This window comes from Kwoniella shivajii, chromosome 5 (assembly GCF_035658355.1).
Source record: "Kwoniella shivajii chromosome 5, complete sequence".
Lineage (NCBI taxonomy): Eukaryota > Fungi > Basidiomycota > Tremellomycetes > Tremellales > Cryptococcaceae > Kwoniella > Kwoniella shivajii.
This window is the reverse complement of record NC_085912.1, coordinates 84,854-105,720: the sequence shown is the minus strand read 5'-3', so window position 1 is coordinate 105,720 and position 20,867 is coordinate 84,854. Positions and strand designations below refer to the sequence as shown.

Here is a 20,867-nt window from a genome sequence, read left to right as displayed (position 1 = left end):
TATCTGGCATTCTCGCACGTCCAATAGACATGCGGTGTAAGCTTAAGTTGACCCTATACATGGATTAAGTAGGAATTCTTTGCCTTCGCTTGTTCTATCGAGCTCCAATCAAGATAGTACACAGAGTGGAGATTTGCAGGCTGTCCAGAAAGACAGGACTATTGCGCTGCTCTTTCTTCCACTTGTTGCTCACAAAGACGAAGCTGTTGGTCAGACCCGATGCATGACATTCACACTGATCATCAAAAGTAATGCGAGTGCATGTTATATATATACAAATCTTCGTCTATGCGGTTGGTTGTGTTGGTTCCACTTTACCCTCTGATTGGAGTCTTCCTTCCACTTCTTGAGTCTCTTTCTCTTCCTTCCGAGCTTCCGTTACTGAAGTCCCACCATATGCTTGTGACATAGCATTAAACCAATTCCTCCTGAAATCCATGATCAGAGCTTGTTTCTCCGGACCGTTCAACCCTTGATATCGTTTCGAAAACGATGTGTAATCTTTTCTTGTCAATTTCGATGATTCAGATGATGGTATGGGCATAGGTGAGAATGATGGGAATTTAGGTCTTGAACTTGATCCACGTGAATAAGGATTGAAGAATTGTGTTATGTTTTGAGATGCATTTATCAATTGATGTGTTCCAACATATGGTCGTAGCTATTTCATCGCACACGAAATGGAAACAATCGAGTCAGCCACCTTCGCGCTCTTCCCCATGAAGCTTTCCAAGAGTTGGTGGATGTGAATAAGCAATAATGTGATGAAGGACCAATAACACACCTCGGTCTCTTCTAATACTTTCGCTCCGGGTCCAACGAAAACTCTGACTTTTTCATCTAAAACCCTGTACTTCGCTTTTCCTTTCACAACATGTACACCTGGAGGTCCAGTCCGATGTCCACCTCCCGGCACTCTCGATTGACCAGTACCTGCATATATTCAAACCAATTTAGCTTGTCTACCTTTCCTTAAGAGCAAGTAATTCAAGAAGAGGAAAATGGGAGTAATGGCCAGATAGATTCCACACACCTTTGTAAAAATCTTTGTTACCCCTCTTGGGCGTCAATGGTAGCCTCGATGCTCCGGCTAAGATTGATGTGGGTCTCATTGTGGTTCGATTCGATTATCGTGGGCTATATCGGCAGACTTGCTTCTGAACCAGTATCTCAACATGAACTTGGAAGAGAATCTGCGATGGTATACAGATCTCGAAATCTTTGGGATTCCTATGAGAAACAATAGGCATGCGGAAACCGGGGAAAAAGGGCAGCGTCCCATTCGCACGCCTGCTTTCTCATCAGCCTCCACCAAATGAATCCACGTGGTTTCGTGCAAAGTGAGGTTTTCGGATCCGTGATGTGTGGCAACTGTTTAGTCATTTTATCATCCTCCACTTTCTCAGGATGCCCGTATATCTCTACCAGATGAAGAACAAACATCAATATACCCAATGGGCATTGTCCTTGGTCAGCGGGGAGCAGCCAGACCTCTGCGTATGGACAGTGTCCATTGTTATCGGCCATTGTCCTTGCTGCAAAAAGCTGACGATGCGTCGAGGTTGCAGAAAGGTATAAATACCTCCTCGATGTGGCATCAAATTCCCACAGTCTACATCAACGGAGTCACATCGCAAACTTACTTTGGAATCTCATAATGACTGACAACATACCATCAACTATGAAAGCTATTGTGATCGATAGCAAGGTAATTATCTGTCACTCTGGATCATCTCTCCTTGGATGACATCTCCACTTACATTGTCTCTGCTTAGACCAATTGGGTGACTATCAAGGACGACGTCCCGACACCTGAACCAGGTGACAATCAAGTCTTGATCAAGGTAGCTTATGCTGCACAGGTAAGCTGCGATCAATTCATCTGGAGGAATATTTGAACAACTCTCTCAGGACTTATAATGCTGATCTCGAATACCTATAGAATCCGAGTGATTGGAAATTCGCAGCTTTCCTTTCAGTGGATGGCGATTTCCTAGGCTCTGATTATTCTGGAACCGTTGTCAAAGTCGGTACCAATCTCCAAGCGTCTCTGCAGGTTGGCGACAAGATTGCTGGCGCTGTCTTGGGAGGTGGTTTCGGCGAATATCTAACTGTAGACAGTGACCTGGCTTTCAGGGTCCCCCAAGATATCAGCCTCGAAGATGCGTCTACTTTCGGGGTGGCTTGGGGGACTGCCGGTCAAGTGAGTGAACCAATCTGCCAGTCCCAAGGCTAGTTACAGTTGTGGGCTGAATCGAAGGAAATCATATAGGTCATCTTCAAAGAGCAAAAACACGCTTATCCTCCTTCGAAAGTAGAAGGATCACCTTGGTATATCGTTTATGGCGGATCAACTTCTGTCGGGTTATTCGCAATTCAGATTGTCAAAAGACTAGGATATAAAGTATTGGCTTTTGCTTCACCTCACTCTTATGACCTTGTTAAATCATATGGAGCAGATGCAGTTGTCAATTATCGTGATGATGATGCTGTAGAACAAGCTTTGAAGATCACCGGAGGTGGCGCTGAGCTTGGCTTCGATACTATATCAGAGGGTACAAGTTTCAGTATCGTTATTCCAGCTTTACGCGAAAAAGGTAAACAATTGAACGTTATCAACATGATCACGGATGAGATCAGACAGATCAATCCTAAGATCGAATTGGTTCATACAATGTTCCATACTCTTTTAGGCAAAGTGAGTTACTTCTAGCTTCCCTTGCCTCAAGTATATATATAAGGGTTTAGTCCGGCATACTGATGCCTGATATTAGGAGCTTAATTTCGGAGCAAGGACTCCAGAAACCCCCATGATCATCCCTGTCGTTCCGGAAAATCATCGATTTGGTACCACATTCTTCCCCAAGACCGAGGAGCTGATCTCGAAATATGGTATCAAGGCAAATCCAGTAGCCTTGAAAGGAGGTTTAGAAGCTATTTCTCAAGGTCTAAAAGATCAGATGGTGAGTAATCGAATATGAACAGCTGTCTTCGAATTGCCCCATGCTAATCCCATTTCTGCCGTCAATAGGAAGGGAAAGTTTCAGGAAAGAAATTGGTATACAAGATCGCTTAGTCTGCTAACAGATTTCACTTGTACTGGTGACGACGGCGCAAACGACCGCGATTCGGGGGAGATTACCTCTTCAGGCATGGAAATTTGTAGTGTCATGTATTGCATCAGGCGAGGTAACTGTGAATGCGAATGCAATAGTGCGATGTCTCCATAACCGATCAGCCCTAAGCAGGATCATCATACACGTAGCATCTTAAGAACGATTCATCCAGAAAACGATTGTGCGATAATCCACGTTTCAGGCTATTCACATATCGGTATTCTCAGTGGAACCAGTATATTCAATTGGAGATCTTATAGACCAGCTTCCTTCCTGAGACTTTTCCATCCTAAATAATGAACAAATGACTTAATCAACGTACTATTTCTAAATGAAATGTCGAGATCGGAAAACAGCAACTTACCTTCTGCTGTTGTAAACCAGTCGAAATTGCTTCCAAACCGCCTCTGATATCTACGGGATTAGCTTTGACCCCGTAATTTGCGATGATTTCTGGCGTTTTCTGGTAGAAGGCTGCTGCAAATTCTCGTTCTGCGGGAGACCCGGAAACGATCCATGGGGTGTCGGGTGTCCTGGGGGTGAAATTGATATCCTTCGAAAGATTTCCATCTGTCAGCCATTTCAACCTGAGTATATCTGGAATGTGGAACTGACTACTCCTAGGATAGAGTTGAGGATGGTGGTGACTACTTTGATTGTCGGATTGATATCTTTGGGTTCTTGAGCGGGACTTGGGAACCTGTTCATTTGTTTTCCCTTTTGGCCCAGAGAGCCGGAGGTTATTCGAAGACTATCCTTATCTGAGATGGTATCCAAGGCGAAATCAGCTCCGCCTCCTGTAAGATCTAAAGCCTGTTGGATAGCATCCTCATCGCGGTAATTGATCACGTGGTCTGCGCCGTAGCTCTTGACCAAGTCAAACGAATGTGGAGAGGCAAAAGTGAGAACCTTATATCCAGCTAACTTGGCAATCTGAATCAAGAACAAACCGACTGATGTCGAGGCTCCATACACAATGTACCAAGCGGAGACATCTGCGATCTTATGAGGAGGATACTGGTGTTCTTGATGATGATAGAATACCTGAGTTTCGGGAGGTATATCAGTCATAAGCTTTACAGCGAATGACGAGAGAAAAGGAACCCACTCACTTGCCCGACTGTTCCCCAGGCAACCCCGAATGTGGCCGCATCCTCAATTTTTAGTCCAGAAGGAATCTTGAAGATAAGATCAGATTGAGCGACCAAATATTCTGAGAAACTACCAGAATCCGATCTGATTCCATATAAACTAGCTCCTGCCACTTTATCGTCAATCTTCAGACGGACTTTCAGATCGGTTCCTAGCTTGATTATCGTTCCAGCAAAATCACCACCTTGGACTGTTCCATCGAGGTACATATTAGTCAATCTCCAATCACCGGCATTCTGTCATTCGTCGTTAGCTATCACCCATTAAGACTTTCCATGAACGTTTCATTCCCTCACCTGCGCAGCATATTCGACTTTGATCAAAACTTCATTTTCACCTGGAATAGGCACCGGAACTTCTCTTAGAGAGACCCAGTTTGCCTTTCGAGACGGGAGTCAGCTGAGTCTGGGGTTTGTAGCGAGAAGCTACTTACCTTCTCATCTGTGACTACGGCCTTTTGAGTTTGTGGGATCCTGCTACCCATTTTGTATTGTGATGCGATTGAAAACGAGGTCGTTGTTTCCCGACGGAGCATCACACGCGTATATATGCGTTGTCAGAGCCATTTGATATTAGTCAGAATTCCTGCATCATTAGTCAGCATTCCCGCATCATTAGTCAGAATTCCTGCAACGTTGGCCACAATTCACATGACAGAGGACAACACACTAGCTCCATGATCATCGTCCTTTTCTATGCTACCACGCGCGCAGCAAGCAGCCAAGGGGGAGGAAAAGATTCGCCATTTGACAGGATTGATGCTGTGAAGACCGAAGGCGGCCCTGAAGCGGGGGTGAGGCCGTCGGTCTCGGCTTGAAGCTGAGAACAAGTTTCTTAATGGGACGTAAGCACGATTTATTCATGAACACGACTAGTCAGAAGAGGTGATCAGTATCAACGTGATGACGGGTACATGTTTCACGATGGACAATGTATCTAGGATTGGAGTGCGAGGGCAAAGACATTTTAACGATTAAATTATCTATAGAGTTGAGTTTTCAGCATTACGCCCTGTACAGGTTTAAAGCTGATGCATCCTGTTCATTGGCACGGACTAACATTTATGATACATTGACATGGGTGGATGATACATAGATTTGATTACGCAGTTGATTTATCAGTTTTTGCTGATTTGGCTTGTTGTGGGTCGAGGTCCGAGTCCTGTTTTCTCGTAAATATCGTCAATAGTTTCCATTTGTGCTATGGAATCTTCAGGAATGATCCAATGCTTGGGTTCTCGTCCCTTGATTTTGTCAACGAAAGCCTCGAGTTGATACCTACACTCATGTCATTCGTTAGCTGCTCCCGATACTAGAATATGAGATACTTGTCACATGCCTGTAGGTGCTCCAATGAACATCACCAACATCTTTCCATTTCGGACCGTAGTTGTAGTGTTTCTGGTAGGTAACGTGTTTGGTGATTTTATCTGTTATAGCGATATAATGATAGATGTGAGGCATCATGAAGTTATAGTAATAGACGGTAGCTTTTTCGCAATCAATCTCAATCGCAGGAAGTTGCCAAGCCTTGGGAATGATGAAACCTACATCAATGAAAATTAGCAACACTTTTTCGATCGAGGATGTACCAACTTACCCAAATTAGGCTGATCCATATCAACGTATATCTTGGACTCAACGGCTTTTCCGTCTTCCAGATCAAATCTCAAGTCGGCCCAACTGGCAGAGTCTACCCTCTTATCGGCACTGTAAGGTTTACTCTTCGCGGAAACAACTACAGGTTTCACTCCGGTTGGGAGCAAAGTCTTCGAATCACCCCCGACGTAATATCGAGTAGAGTGAAGGGCATACGTTTCATCCATCAAGGCTGTAATGAGCAAAGGAGATGAGGAAAGGTATTTATTTATCACTGAACATTACTCACCTCCACCACTGTATATCATTAAATGAGTGAATGTCAGTCGAAAGGAGAAACAGGTGTTATGTTTGGTGTAGTACTCACCCTAAAGCCCATTGCCATCGGATATCGTTACCAGGAATAGTATTCTTGGGTGTCACCATTCTAGCATAAGTCTTCTTAATATCTCCAAACTTTCCACTAGAAACTAAACTCTTGACGACGTGGCTAGCTGGATGGAATTGCCAATGGAACGCTTCGAGACAGATTTTGCCGCATCTATCTGCTTCCTCAAATACTCTTCGAGCTTCGGGACCGTTGGACGTAAATGGCTTCTCCAAGAGGACATGTTTGCCTGCTTGGAGAGACTTGATCGCCCATTCTCCATGAAGACCATTAGGTACACTGATGTCTGTCAATGTTTAGAGTACATCAGCATATCCCAAATGGGCTTATTATCTTGCTGAGAACAAACAGTCAGAAGATCAACCCACATACTGCTTCTACATCCTGATCAGCGAGTAATTCCTCGTAACTTCCGTAAGCTTTAGGTATATTGTATTTCTTAGCGACACTTTCTGCGTCTTTGATATCTCTACTGCCGACAGCGATGATCTTGGCTCCAGGATGCGTCTCTACTGGATGAATGATAGCGGCAGCATTGATCATAGCTGATCCTCCGACGATACCCAATTTCACTGCGTCGTGTTCTTTATCAAGGGCTTTGACGTCGGGTCTAGAGTATAAATACTGTTGGAGAAACGTGGTAAGCTGTAAAACCATAGCCATGTTGAAATATGTCAACTGTGGAGGAAAAATGATATGCAAGCAAGGTGCGTGTGAATCGATTGATGAAATCTCTCCTGTCTTGATGAAGAGCTGAGAGTGGTCATTCTGATATATGAATTGTTCTGCTGTAGCAGATGCAAGTCTGCCTCGGCACCCGACGTCAATGAAACAGGCAAGTATGGGTGATGAGAAAGGAATGTATGACGTAGAAGAAAGGATGATTAATGGTGTGGGAATGTTCGAGGTAAAACCCATACAGTGGAAATTGCCGAAGAAGGTTGAACATATAAAGTCATGCCGATTATATAAGCGGAGCATCGCTCCCTTACTGTCACCTCCCGAACCAAACTATCATTCATTGATACCTGTCAACGAACCGTTCGCTCGGAATGAAACCAGAGTCACCGAGAGATACGACAATCGTCTTCACCAAGGTCATCGATATGGAGAGTAATCACAATGTTGGATGTTAGGTGTACAATTGTGAGAAGTGAATTAAGTCGTCTTGAACGCGTTGCGGAGGTGTAGCTAAAAGCGCGTTCACCTCCACCCCATGTTCCGGTCTTCTTCCTGCATCAAGTTGTGTATAGGCTGATTCCCAGCTGGTTGTGTTCCACAGATCGCCGGGTTTTGACTACAAACTTTCACTTTCACGACGACACGAGAAAGCATACCAGGACCGGGCCTTGCGATCCGCCTGATCCCATTTAGTAGAACAGTTTAGCCGAAGAGTCCAGCCCCCCAACTAACCATTCGTCCTCTTGCCACATAAGGGACGGTGACAAACAAACAAATCGTGTGACATAATGGCAAATTATTCAGTCATGGTCGAGGGACGCTCACGAACCTAGCAATTATGTGCAGCGATAACGAACACGAGTAGCATCGCAAAGCGAGATTAAAGCATGAAGTACGTACCTTCCAGAAAGTCTCAGGCTCTAAACGATTCCTGCTGTAGCCAATCCATCATCCGCGCCGCTGGCTTTCTAGGAAGCCAGATACAGGTCTTGCAACATCGGGGCAAAGGAAGACCGAGATCTTATTCATCGTCAGTGTCTCTTTCCCTTACCACGTAAGTGATCTTCGATGATACCTGTACGAGAACTGGGCGTTTACCAAAATAGGTCCTCTCGGTAGAACATAGCCTTTTTCCCACTGGGGCATACCGGCGGCTCGGAGTCCGTTTTAGCATATCCTGAGAGTCGCTTATGTTCTATAGGCGGCGTAAGTCATCATCACTCAAATCCTTCATGTAAACACACATCCTCTCTGATCTCAGGACGAGAACATCGTACTACGTAAGGCTTAGTACGGCATTGGATTATTTTTGGAAACAATCCCTGTTGCCAAGATCCAGCTTCAGCAATCACATGATAACATCTCCCGCTAATTAGCTCAAGGTCCCCGTGGAACTCCACCAGGCTGTCGACGGGTTTTGAAGCAGAAATCTTTCCGGCAGTCTATGCGGGACGAACGTCAAAGTGAAACTATCACCCCAATTACCATTGATTTTCCCATTTAAAACGGTCTATTGTTACACCGTCATGGTCCAAGAAAGAAGTTTATAAATATAACGTTGTCCGTTTTAAAGATCTCAAATCCCCATCGTCCACCTAATTTCGACATATTTATTCCATCAACACCATGAGCGCAATCGTAGATGACAAGCATGATGTCCAACATGTGGAGGATGGGAACAACTCCCTCAAGCTGGACAATGTCGAGCCAACATATATTCCCGATACCATCGAGGAAAAGCGTCTCGTAAGAAAGATCGATCGACACTTGCTACCCATGCTCTGGTCCATGTATGTCTTCAATTACCTCGACAGAACCAATATTGGTAACGCCAAGACCGGAGGAATGCAAAAAGATCTCAAACTCACTTCTTCTCAGTATTCGCTTGTACTATCTATTTTCTTCGTCGTAAGTCGACTCTGAGTTGATACGCCACCGCCTAAGCTGATTTCTCAAACAGGGTTATCTCTTAAATGAAGTGCCGTGTAACATGATTCTCTCCAGATCCAAGCCATCCATTTTCTTACCAACAGTCATGCTTTTATGGGGAGGTATGAGTATCGGTGCTAAAGGTGTTACCTCCCTTGGAGGAATGGTTGCTTTCCGAATGGTTTTAGGTTTAGTTGAAGCCGGTTTCTTGTGAGTGCCCCTGTTAACTGTCTCCGATTTATCCTTAATTAACTCCGGCACCTCCATAGCCCCGGTGTTATGCTTCTTTTGTCATGTTGGTACAAGGTGAATTACTCTCAAATACATTCAGCGCTGTAACCGAGCTAATATCGCGTAGCCTGCCGAACTGTCCAAACGTATTGCTTTATTCTACACCGCATCTTTGGTTTCTGGCGCGTTCGGTGGTCTGCTTGCTGGTGGTATCATTCAAGGATTAGAAGGTGTAGGCAACACCAGAGGATGGAAATGGTGAGCATCGGATTTTGATGGCAACATTGCTAATAGTCAGGCTTTTCATCATCGAGGGTCTTATCACTGTTTGCATCGCGATCGTCTCATTCTTCGTACTTCCAAACTGGCCTACCACCACCAAATGGTTAACGGAAGAGGAGAAAAACCTTGCCGTTGCTAGATTGGCTTATGGACGAGATGAAGGTGTAGAGATGTCTCACAGACAAGCCTTCTTCGCTGCTCTCAAGGACCCTAAGACATACGTTTTCATGATCATCTACAACGTTCTCAACAGTGTCGGTACCATATCTTATTTCTTCCCTACACTCATGACGTCATTGGGATACACAGGACGAACTGCACAATGTGAGTCGCACCAAAGCGTGGCCGAGCTGCCAGAGGCTGACAAGAAATGATGTTTAGTCATGACCGTCCCTATCTATATCGTCGCTTTAATCATCTCCGTTGGTTGCGGATGGAACGCGGACAGAACCGGACAAAAGGCTTATCACGTGTTGGCAGCTTGTTGTTGGGGTGTAATCAGTTTCGTAATTTGTGTGACAGTGCACAACAACGCCGTCAGGTGAGTTTTTTCATCCTCACCGTTGTTACTATGGCTGATGTCTGAATTCGTATAGATATGCGTTCATCTGTTTCGGTGGTGCAGGAATCTGGACTGGTGTGCCACTTTTCCTCAGTTGGATGGTCACCATGTTTGATGGACGAGAAAAACGAGCTATTTCAATCGCTTTAATCAATGGTGTCGGTAATTTGTCTTCAGTCTACGGTTCCTTCTTCTGGCCTGCTAGCGATGCTCCTCAATACAAAAAGGGTTTCGCCATCACTTCCGGTTTAATGGGACTTGCTGGTGTATTGGTCATCATCACCAAATGGAGATACCAAGATCGGGGTGTTGCTGGTATTCCTAAACGATAAATCAGTACTTGATATAATGTAAATGTGCTGGGTTACTGGTCAATGGGTTATTTCAATTAGGTTTCAACGGAATATAAAGTATAAACTGCTAAACTTTTACCTTGTAAATATGTAGACTGGATACGGAATGCATAATTTTATAGCAGTGTCAGTCAATCAAGACGCGAAAACAGCACTATCCTTTCTGCAAATTGCAGTAGCTCGCAGCGATATTTGCGGACTTCGTTCATGGTCTTTGCTTCAGAACTGCCACTTCTCCAGGGGTATTTTCGGGACTGTTGTCGATCACTTTCTTATCAACAGGTGATCCGGACAATTCTGGAGAGGAAGAATATTCTTCATCGTTAAAAGTTTTTTGACGTAACTCTCTTTCATGAAGATATTTCACTAAGACCAAGAGGCCCAAAGATATCAAAACGACTAATCATTAGCTTTCAGTCCGTATTTAGGTGAACCCACAAATGAAATCTGAGATGAAACCTTTCCTGAAGGTGGGTCCATCCGTCTGCTTGAATATCAAAAGTGGAATCCAAGCACTCATGACGTACTGTAGACCATTACTCATACCGATGACAAGTGCTATATCATTCATGTTAGCTTTCTCGCAACAATGGCAGCATCAAAGGGAAACATGCCTCGCTCGAGTGGATCAGCAGCACATATTTCTGACCACCAAGAATAGATTACCGCCGTCATGAGCTGAATACCCAATGTCATGAAAGCGAATATCTTCAAATTGTAATTCCCTGGCCAAACAGCAAGGATGCCACAGGGTATAGCACCGTAGGCCATTGGACCAAAAGTGAACCAAAATCGACTACCGGTATAATCACTCAAGAAACCATAAAGTAGAGTGGTTACTGCCTGGATCACCGAGATGAAAGTCGGTAAAATATTGATCAATTCGACAGAGTATCTCTTGGTGGATTCTACACCATTCAAGTAAGCGATGCTGATTGTGACATTGATTGAAGTACCTACTAAGGTAAATTGCGAAGTAGCTCGAACCCGCGCACTAAGAAAGCATCAGTAAACCTCTCAACATAGTTTCTAACATACACTTAAACCGTAAAATATGTAAGTTAGGGGTAACAAGTATATGTCTGTTTGTAAATTAGCACCTTTTAGTATGGTCAGAATGGGCTTTGTCACTTACGCCAGTTCGAGAATATTCTCTTTAGTACCGTCAAATTGATCAAACCATCTGATTGAACTCGTTTAACTCTTCGCATACGTTCTTGAGCTAGTTCAAATTCTTCATCCGTCAAGTACCATCTTTTCCCAGTGGAGGGATAATCAGGTAACACGAAGAATACGAGTACACCACAGGGCAGGGTAATGATCTGATTCATCTTGTCAGCGAGAATGATACATGAACCCTGTCGGATCCTTCATTACTCACTCCACAGATAATGCTACAATAGTCTGGATCAGCGTAGAATCCTCATTCAAAAACCGAAAGACACCCACTATAGCCACCTCCATCCTGCAAGTCCTCCATGCCCATTTAAGGTTTTATACACAGCAGCCTCTGTCGACGAGAATTATCAATTAGCAATACCCCGTCGACCAAACGAAACATGGCTTACGCATGTAACCAGCAAATGCCACTCCAGCTGGAGCAGTGAAATGGAAAATCGCCGTTCTAGTGAGATATCAGCTTCCATATCACTACTCATGGATTGAAAAGATACACCTTTTTGCCAGCTCAGTTGGCGTATACCAGGAGCCCTAGAAGATGAAGAGGCTTAAATCAGAAGAGCCACAAGATCTAACAAGCTGATTTTATACTCACCAATAAATATAGTCCGACAGGAAAGAAGGCACTTTCGGTTATCCCAACCAAGAATCGTAAAGCATACATTGTTTTAGTATTATGCACTCCGGCTTGAGCAAATCTAGCCAACGTAGCAGATGAGCACTTTTGCTGCAATTTTTGACGACTCTCTTTATGGCAGTAGACTTACGTGAATGTCGCCCAAGCAATCTCGCAAAAGGCAAGCCACAAAGATGGTCGAACTTTCTGGACGATAAGCTGCAGCAAAGGCAGATCATGATTAGCCTCAGATTAGATCACGTATTATGACAGGATTCATGGTGATGCAATCCACTTACTGTAGAAGGGATCTGCATCAGAGCATAGGCTGCTGTGTACAGGGAGACAGCATACCTTTTCGAAGAAATGAGCGGAAGGATTGACATCAATACTCCTGGGATATCAGTACACTTACGTCAATTGATTTCCGTTCCATCCAAGATCTTCTTTGAGTCCACTGACGTATGCATTGGTTAAGTTGTTCTGATCAAGATATTTACAGAAAAAACCTGTTTGAAAATTACAGATCTTTACCACTTTCTGCCTTATTATCCGACGAACGACTTACCCAAGCAGAGACAGGTGAGCATGGCAGTGTCAAGTTTCCATAATAGTCTTCTTTCCTCGGGAGATTTCAAATGAGTATCACTATCCCAAATGAAACTTCGAAATCGAAGCCACGGATTGACATCGCTTGATAATTTGTTAGCCACGGCAGCGGTAACCGGGCTTAGGTTATCCACATCAAGAGCGTTGGACATGATCACTTAAAGACAACCTTGCAGATTGACGCGGAGTCGCAACTTCATTGCAGAACACCTTTCGCCTTACTCGGTCACGCACCTTATATACCTCAGCTGCTTCCTCCCACCGAGTATGAACATCCATACTTACTTCACCCTTCAAACGGGGTTAACCATATTATGCAAGACATCATCTCGGTGACGATTGATTTCGTGCTGATAGAAGCGGTACTAACCGCCCGTTCCTTAACAAACGAGCATGTTTGAACATGAATCGGCAGACATAACAAATGAACTTGTGAAGCGCAGGGTTTCCAGACTGAGGCGTATTCGAAGGTTGGAGCTTTTAGTTGCCCTCGATTTGACAGCCTAATTCATTTGAAGCAAGGTTGCAATCAATGGCGCCATATACGGTCAGCCCGGTGAGCATTGGTCACACCATCGGCGACACGGCTTTATCCGATTGTCAAATATGGGTTTGAACAGCGCCTCAGTATACCGCACAATATTGGCATTAATAAGTCACATCCACTCCTAAATGAGCAAGCTCTTTTGTACCGAATAATGAAATTTCCGGGCTTACATGTCGATACCAAAAGATCAGTATGAAGAATTGATCAAATCTGACCGGTGAACTAAAGGTTACTTCGGCTAGATTGGTTAAACGTTTGAAACAATTCATGATTTCATCTTGACAACACTACGATATGGATCTGTCATACTGGAGCTGAGTCATTCCTTAAACGTGTCCGGACTAAGAAGAACGGTTAGCCGAGGCTTCGGAGGCATGTTCTCATGGACACGGTAGACTTACGATTGATCGAGCAGCATATGGCTCATCAATGTAAGCCTTCTCCTCAGTAGTCAATTCGACTGACAGCGCGCCTAGAATAGGGGTCAGTGGAAGTGTTCGTAGATTCTCATTTCAAGGAAAACTCACCGATAAGGTCTTTGAGATTATCTAGACTTGTCGATCCAATGATAGGAGCAGTGATGAAATCGTTTTTCAATGACCAAGCAAGTGCGACTTGAGCCATACTGATTCCTTTCTTCTTGGATATCTCAGCTACACGTTCATTGATGGATTTTCGCGATTCGTCGGGTTTATCGTGTCCTCTCCCTTTATAGTTCCTACAGCAGTAAAATTTTTCAGTTACCTTGATAATTCAAAGTCATGGTAACGTTGACCCACGCATCTGTTTTGACTCGGATAGTCTCTTCTGCATCCCATGGTCGAGAGAGGAATCCTCGACATAGGGGTGACCAAGGAATACAACCAGCTCCGAACATCTAAGCAGCGGTATAAGTAGGACACCTTGAAACTCGAGGACTCACCTTCAAGGTCGGCATCATTTCTCTCTCTTCCTCTCTGTAAGCTGCATTGTGAAAGTTCTGCATACTGATGAAAGGTGTCAACCTATTATTGATTGCGTAATCTGCGAATGGAGATGAATGTTAGCATATCACTTATATGATTATCCACCTCAATGTAAGCTTACTTTGCATTGCCTGAAATTGGTATGCCCAGCAGCTATGTTTTGGCGTGTCAGCATAGATCGAGCAAGCTGTGCACGATATCATCACTCACCTCGACATTCCAACGTATCTGACCCAGCCTTTTTGTACCACATCATGCAATGCTTGCATCTAGTTCTGATCAGCGGGATGAACGACATCATTTAACTCACGGTTTCGGCAATGGGAGTTTCGTAATCGAATCTACAGGTGCAGCCTTTAGACACGATTGACTTTGTAGAAAGGAGATGATGATCGACTTACCGATGAAGTTGCAAAACATCAACATAATCTAATTGTAATCTTTCCAATGAAGCTTGAACAGCATCGAAAATGTGCTAGAACGTCAGCGCTTGTTTCGTGGGTAGCACTTACTTTACGACTGGATCCCCGTCCATTGGGAGGTACACCAGTTTTAGATCCAGCTGGAACAACGGGATTGTAAAGCTGTTCTCAATCATCAACCTCTCTTTCTCATGTAAATATCACGATTGAGCCGGACTAACTTTTGTAAGGATGACAACACTTTCCCTTGGAGCCTATTGACAGAGTCACTATAGATTCAAGTATCTCTCTCGTTAAAACTCACCCCAATGACTTTCAAAGCTTTACCCAAGACTACTTCAGATTCACCACCAGAGTAGCTTTCAAGTCATCAGACAACTTCCTCCACACTATCATCACGGCTGAAAATGCTCACACATCGGCGGTGCTGTTTTTTTTTGTCATTTAGCTCAATTCAATTCGATTTAGAGTTGAGAAATCCGGAATGAAGGACTTACTCGAAAGTGTTTATACCTTGTTCGTAAGCGTATTTGATATGCTCAATACTAGTCTTTTCATCAAGTACCCATCCTTGCCATCTGAGCTCATCCTGTCAGCTAGCGTTGTACCTTTGTCTCACAGAAGACTCACTCTGGGGTTCCATATGCTTTTAATGTCACACCGGAAGCATCAGCTATCATAATTACAGTACCGCAGCCTTCTGAAATCCTGCTTACACATGCAACCTCTGAGATGCCAAGAATTCATCAGCGTTCACATGATTTAAGTCTGCTGGAGCAACTTACAAAATCAACTTGGAAACTTTGAGTCCGCTCGATCCAAGGCGGACTAAGAGTGATATCAATAAGCGAATGTTCCCCTCAATTTGAGCTAAGGCAGCATTTCAACTTGCCGTATGGGATTTGGTTCTTAGATTCCGAAGACATTCTCACTACCGTATCAGATTGCTATTAGATGAAGTAATCTAGTGCAGTATATTGAGGAAGCTTATCTGCTGCTCAGAACCATTAATGTATGGGATGTATAGTTACTTATACTATTCCTGTACCATTCGATTACACCATCTCATTACATCCACCCGGTGACCGGTCATCTGCGGACCGAGTAGAAGCACATAAGACGGCCATCACCGCTGTAGATTGCATTTGCTCGAGGAATAAGTTATACTTCTGTGCTCTCTCAGCCGAAGAATGCGAAGATGGTCGCATGACTCTTTACGAGAACAGCGCGATTCCAGCGATTCTGATAATAACCTGTTCTGAAATAGTGGAGATCCGTAGCCTTTGAGAGTGATGTAAAAAATTCGACGATCGATGTCCACATGAGCATCATATGCAGGTAATACAGGCGTTTACTCTTCTTACAAGAGAGAGACTTAGAGCAAAGAGTGTTGGACTGGATTGGTCGCGAAGGCAACACTTAAAACCGTGAAGGATTAGAGGATCTAGGCTCACGAGCTTTCCTTATCCTATATCGCCCGAAGATCGACCATGTTCATCATGAAAACAGAATACGCAGGGACAGCAGTGCATTCCGATTTATTTGACCTGGAGTCAGGCGTAGCAATCTCTAATTAAGATACGCAGTCGGAAGGCCGAATCCTAGGGGAAAGGGGACAGAAGCCCATGAGATGTTCAAACCTTCCATGACGCCTGGGGCAGAAAGGATAAGAAAAAGAAAACATCGAGTGCCTGATTCCGGAGTTTCCCAAAAACTTCGCTTCTCCTTCTCGAAGAACATATCGGTAAAACCAGTTGTTTATGCATTATTTTTGGCAACTCCTTTTACAGGAGGGCGAAAAAACGGGATATACGATAATTCGCAGCATGTAGTAAAAAGTTTGCTCTTCGCATCCATCGAGCAACCTGCTTGAGATTCTTCCGATCCTTTGTGTATAAAAGCATAGCAGTGAACTGGTCAAATCCAGTTCTACTCGATCCCCACTCGATCTTTCAAGAGTTCACTTGCTACTCATCACACCGATATATACCCTCTTCTTCTAGAAAGAGAATAATTCGAGTCTAGAAATGATTAGCCCACTTGTTGCACTATGTGCAATTATACCATTAGCTCAAGCGACTTACTACAATAATTCAGCAGAATATAGTTCTGGTGCTTTAGGTGCGTCTCCAGTACAAAGTTATCAATCCGTGAATTATACAGCGTGAGTGATTCTCCCAAATTGAATCGTCTTCGGTCTCGGAAGACCGAAGCAATTGTCACAGCTGAATTTATGATGGAACCACGTATAGTGTCGAATTCAATATAAATGTATATCCTACAAGTGAATCCTCCGAGGGATATTTGTTCCTTGCACCTAGAGGAACAGATGTGACTACACCAGCACCGTTGATAATGACCAACGATGGTGAATTGGTGTGGGATGGAACAGAATTTGGTTTCGATCAATCAATGGCTTTTACAACTGGAACATATCAAGGTAATCCTGTGATAACCCTTTGGGATGGTCAGTTCAACGCTGCTGGATATGGTATTGGATATGGTATAATATTGGATCAAAGTTATAAAGTGATTGGAAACGTGTGAGCTTCACTCTTCTAACTCAAAGAAGAGTTGTTTCATGATATTGTGATAGTGACTAACGGAGGAAGGACAGATCCACAACAATCAGCGGGTCAGGTATAGATTTACACGAGGTCAGTGTCACACACTCATTCCAATGATATTGTCAGGTAGGATTGAAGGGCATCTAATTGGTATATTGTAATTCAGTTCTACCTCACAGATAACGATACAGCTCTTGCAACTGTCTACATCAACGAGGAATACGATCTGACCTCATACAACGTCACCACTACCGATGGAAGTCAAGGATGGATCTTGGGAGGTGCTTTCCAGGAGATTGAGGTTGCGACAGGTGAGCCGAAACCCATCCTCATGAGGTTCCCTTTTCTTGATATTCTTCTTCTTCTTCTTCAACACTTGTCCAAGTCATGTCTAATACATACATGTTACTACTGCAGGAGAAGCACTTTTCACTTGGAAATCATTAGATCACGTAAATCCAAATCTATGTTACGCCTCCCCCGGATCAACAGGGACAGCCCAATCTAATCCATGGGATTATTTCGTGAGTCTTCTCTTCTTCTATAGCTTGTCCCGTTTGTGCCATCTGGTGCGTTGGCTGAGTTTGGAATACTCAAAATAGCACATCAACGCTATCGAAAAAGATGATCAAGGTAACTACTTGATATCGTCAAGACATTGTCATGCGTTATATTATATCTCGAAAGATGATGGATCTATTCTTTGGTCTATCGGAGGTATGAATTCTACTTTCACAATGGGTGATCAGACAAGCTTTGAATGGCAACATGATGCTCGATGGCAAAGTAATTTCTCTCAAATCAGGTGAGTATCTCGTCCTATGTAGCCTCGCAGCCTGGACTCCTAAGCTGACGATACGCTTCTATTTCCTTCTCACGCATAATTTAGTGTGTTCGATAATGCAGCTACATCATGGGAAAGTGACGAAACCACTGCAAGAGGATTATTGTTGAACATCGATGAATCCAGTAAGAACGTCACTTTAGCTCAAGCATATATTCCATGGAATGAAACAGTATCGAGGTCACAAGGATCAATGCAACTTCAACCTAATGGAAATTGGTTATTAGGTTGGGGACAAACACCCTTTTTCTCAGAATATACATCTGATGGAACGTTGATTTCTTCGACTCAATTTGGTGTTGGAAATGTTCAAGGTTATAGAGTATTAAGGTCTAATTGGACCGGATATCCAACTACTTCACCTAAATTCACAATCATAAGTAATTCTTCAACGACTCAATATGATTTATACGTTTCTTGGAACGGTGCTACAGAAGTCAGTCAATGGGAATTCTTAGGTATGAACCAAACCTCATCATCATCATCGACAAGTCTAGGTAATATAACGAAAAGTACATTTGAATCGACTTTCTCTATCAATCAAGGCGATGCTCCTTATCAATGGGTCCAAGCTAGAGCTACAAGTTCAAATGGAAGTGTATTAGGATATTCGGATTTTCTGGCTATCAATGGAAGTGGATCGACTTCAGCTAGTGATGAGGAGAAATCACAAGTAACGATAGGCACAGCAACCGCGACTTTCACCTCGTCTGCGAGTACCGCATCGAACACTGCGACTTCATCTTCAACAAGCACAAGCGGTGAGGAGACTAGATACGCAGCAGGAACAGGAGCAGTGATATGTGGTATTTTGGCATCACTGATGTTATTGTAAACACCACGTCTTCTATAATACGAGTCAAAAGAGAAATGGACAGGGGATATTACAGATTTCAGTGGACAATTCAGCATATACAACATCTATAATAAGATTCCATACGTATGACAAATGGCATAAGTAGTCATAGGGCACATCACGACTTGATGACGATTTAATGATGCATTATTGTTATTCTCGTTATTCCAAAAATGAATGTCTCAATATTTGGAACCACATAACAGAAGTTGGATCAAAGCGATTAAATGTATGCATGTTATCTTATTTTCCCAACTATCCCATTTAAGCCCGATGTGAATTCAACAAAAATCGTACTTTTTCTATATCTATATATCTAACTTTCTTTGATCAATATCCTTTCTCAGGATCAATTTTATTGATAGGTTTACCGCCTTCTCTAATTCTTTTAACGTTCTCCAATAAAAGATCAGCTCCCACTTCGAAATAGCCTTTGACGTTTGAGGAAGTGTGAGGAGTTATGATTGCTAATGGATGGGTGAAAAGTGGATGACCTTCAGGTAGGGGTTCTGGATCCGTCACGTCCAACGCTATACCTGATAAATGTCCTTTATCAAGTGCTTTGATCAGTGAGTCTGCGAAAGCATCCAGATTAGCATGATTCGAGAAAAGAAAAGGAATTTAAAAGTTCAATTTCTCTGCAAATGCACTTACCAGATTTAACAAGATCACCTCTACCGACATTGATGAGTACAGCTCCCTCAGGTAAGATCTCTGTACCATACCAGTCTCAGTCAGCATACAGCCTCCACAACAAAACTGCTATGTCGGTCTTCGTTTCACTCACCAAGATGCTCATCTTTCAATAGCCAAGTGGTTTGAGGGGTTGATGGAAGACTAGCGATCAAGATATCTGATTTACTTAGGAAAGTCTTGAATGATTCTGGGTCATTGGTGGAATAATAAGCTGAAGGGATTGTTCCTAATACACCGAGCAGGAAAAGTCAGCGAAAGAAATCCCCAAAAGTCCAAAAGTCCAAAAGTGAAAGGATATAATTATTCCGCGCTACTATCGCTCTAGCTTCAATAGGAAAGACTCACCTTCTTCATCACCTGTTCCAGGGATGATATAGCCTTCATCTCTTCTTTTCTCTCCAGTCGAATTGGCCGCAATGATATTTACGTTGAACGCTTTCAGCAATCTAGCAGTTTCCCTTGCGATATGACCGTAACCCAACAGACCTGCAGTTTTGCCGTAAAGTGATCTGCCGGAATTTCCAAAATCACTAGGGGGAGGAGCAGGTAATTGTGGAATGTCACGTTGCCATTTTTGATTCGCCTGTGTGCGTAATCATCGTCCACAAGCATCAGCACTGTTCTCCACTGTCATATTTCTGTGGGAGAGGTGGAAGGAAAGGGACTTACACGAAGATTGTAAGTTTGGAGATAAAGGTGCATATACACTATATAATCCCATCAAGGTGGTAAGTCTTACCCTTTCCTTCTTCAGAAGGGACGGAGAAAACTCACAACTGATGGTCTGAGACAAGATCCATTGAGGAATACTCAAAACGTGAATACCTGAAGCGGAAGATATAGATATCTGTTTTCTCGCTTGTTCACTATTTAAAGCGGGAGATTTGAGGGCTAAGTTTGCGCCGGCTACATCATTTAATCAAGTTTCAATCAGCTTCATATCCCAGATTATCGACTATACTCGTAAGATCCTTAGGGTGGGAGGATCACGGGTTTACAACCCGAAGAAACACACTCACCGCTTGTCAATTGAACCAATTTCGTACTGGGTATATCATCGAAATTCAGATAATCAGGTATACCAAGATAATTGGTATACCAAACATCCGCTTTTGATGCTAATTCTTTTGGAACTTTTTCTTTTGAAGTTGGAGGATAGTGATGTACACTCTTAAAATGAGTTTTCACCTCTGCGAGTTTATCAGGTGAGAGCGGACATGTTATTATTAGATTGGAAAGTGATGGTGCCATCATGATGGTAGTAGACTCGTAGA

At 43.4% G+C, this 20,867-nt stretch overlaps 9 protein-coding genes across 9 annotated transcripts; 3 read left to right on the top strand and 6 right to left on the bottom strand.

Moving 5' to 3' along the window:
- Positions 1 to 286: 286 nt before the first annotated feature.
- Positions 287 to 1,112, bottom strand: IL334_003800 (uncharacterized protein; the record flags this gene model as incomplete). Its single annotated transcript, XM_062935526.1, has 3 exons — positions 287 to 661; positions 785 to 933; positions 1,034 to 1,112. 3 exons carry the CDS (start codon positions 1,110 to 1,112, stop codon positions 287 to 289), a joined length of 603 nt encoding a protein of 200 aa, XP_062791577.1.
- Positions 1,113 to 1,657: 545 nt separating this feature from the next.
- On the top strand, positions 1,658 to 3,076 carry IL334_003799 (uncharacterized protein; the record flags this gene model as incomplete). Its single annotated transcript, XM_062935525.1, has 6 exons — positions 1,658 to 1,708; positions 1,776 to 1,862; positions 1,943 to 2,203; positions 2,273 to 2,698; positions 2,775 to 2,963; positions 3,032 to 3,076. The coding sequence occupies 6 exons, from the start codon at positions 1,658 to 1,660 to the stop codon at positions 3,074 to 3,076; spliced, it is 1,059 nt and encodes a 352-aa protein (XP_062791576.1).
- Positions 3,077 to 3,357: 281 nt separating this feature from the next.
- IL334_003798 (uncharacterized protein) lies at positions 3,358 to 4,752 on the bottom strand (the record flags this gene model as incomplete). Its single annotated transcript, XM_062935524.1, has 6 exons — positions 3,358 to 3,405; positions 3,481 to 3,669; positions 3,732 to 4,160; positions 4,229 to 4,504; positions 4,565 to 4,648; positions 4,702 to 4,752. The coding sequence occupies 6 exons, from the start codon at positions 4,750 to 4,752 to the stop codon at positions 3,358 to 3,360; spliced, it is 1,077 nt and encodes a 358-aa protein (XP_062791575.1).
- Positions 4,753 to 5,385: 633 nt separating this feature from the next.
- Positions 5,386 to 6,917, bottom strand: IL334_003797 (uncharacterized protein; the record flags this gene model as incomplete). The annotated part of the gene is made up of 6 exons (XM_062935523.1): positions 5,386 to 5,545; positions 5,607 to 5,814; positions 5,868 to 6,098; positions 6,156 to 6,163; positions 6,234 to 6,540; positions 6,623 to 6,917. The coding sequence occupies 6 exons, from the start codon at positions 6,915 to 6,917 to the stop codon at positions 5,386 to 5,388; spliced, it is 1,209 nt and encodes a 402-aa protein (XP_062791574.1).
- A 1,644-nt stretch (positions 6,918 to 8,561) lies between these two features.
- IL334_003796 (uncharacterized protein) lies at positions 8,562 to 10,271 on the top strand (the record flags this gene model as incomplete). Its single annotated transcript, XM_062935522.1, has 4 exons — positions 8,562 to 8,843; positions 9,223 to 9,325; positions 9,759 to 9,918; positions 9,974 to 10,271. 4 exons carry the CDS (start codon positions 8,562 to 8,564, stop codon positions 10,269 to 10,271), a joined length of 843 nt encoding a protein of 280 aa, XP_062791573.1.
- Positions 10,272 to 10,497: 226 nt separating this feature from the next.
- IL334_003795 (uncharacterized protein) lies at positions 10,498 to 12,848 on the bottom strand (the record flags this gene model as incomplete). The annotated part of the gene is made up of 15 exons (XM_062935521.1): positions 10,498 to 10,658; positions 10,731 to 10,850; positions 10,907 to 11,200; positions 11,253 to 11,286; positions 11,331 to 11,374; positions 11,428 to 11,614; positions 11,674 to 11,686; positions 11,742 to 11,802; positions 11,861 to 11,916; positions 11,968 to 12,002; positions 12,067 to 12,169; positions 12,239 to 12,306; positions 12,387 to 12,441; positions 12,503 to 12,596; positions 12,656 to 12,848. 15 exons carry the CDS (start codon positions 12,846 to 12,848, stop codon positions 10,498 to 10,500), a joined length of 1,518 nt encoding a protein of 505 aa, XP_062791572.1.
- A 721-nt stretch (positions 12,849 to 13,569) lies between these two features.
- IL334_003794 (uncharacterized protein) lies at positions 13,570 to 15,556 on the bottom strand (the record flags this gene model as incomplete). The annotated part of the gene is made up of 16 exons (XM_062935520.1): positions 13,570 to 13,584; positions 13,645 to 13,715; positions 13,771 to 13,961; positions 14,023 to 14,120; positions 14,166 to 14,266; positions 14,330 to 14,361; positions 14,419 to 14,436; positions 14,519 to 14,549; positions 14,610 to 14,637; positions 14,721 to 14,792; positions 14,852 to 14,884; positions 14,935 to 14,989; positions 15,128 to 15,208; positions 15,261 to 15,338; positions 15,416 to 15,458; positions 15,523 to 15,556. 16 exons carry the CDS (start codon positions 15,554 to 15,556, stop codon positions 13,570 to 13,572), a joined length of 981 nt encoding a protein of 326 aa, XP_062791571.1.
- Positions 15,557 to 16,657: 1,101 nt separating this feature from the next.
- Positions 16,658 to 18,876, top strand: IL334_003793 (uncharacterized protein; the record flags this gene model as incomplete). Its single annotated transcript, XM_062935519.1, has 7 exons — positions 16,658 to 16,794; positions 16,883 to 17,173; positions 17,248 to 17,287; positions 17,364 to 17,508; positions 17,615 to 17,721; positions 17,800 to 18,002; positions 18,087 to 18,876. The coding sequence occupies 7 exons, from the start codon at positions 16,658 to 16,660 to the stop codon at positions 18,874 to 18,876; spliced, it is 1,713 nt and encodes a 570-aa protein (XP_062791570.1).
- A 351-nt stretch (positions 18,877 to 19,227) lies between these two features.
- IL334_003792 (uncharacterized protein) lies at positions 19,228 to 20,844 on the bottom strand (the record flags this gene model as incomplete). Its single annotated transcript, XM_062935518.1, has 7 exons — positions 19,228 to 19,472; positions 19,552 to 19,611; positions 19,685 to 19,819; positions 19,939 to 20,176; positions 20,263 to 20,300; positions 20,368 to 20,499; positions 20,613 to 20,844. The coding sequence occupies 7 exons, from the start codon at positions 20,842 to 20,844 to the stop codon at positions 19,228 to 19,230; spliced, it is 1,080 nt and encodes a 359-aa protein (XP_062791569.1).
- Positions 20,845 to 20,867: the final 23 nt, after the last annotated feature.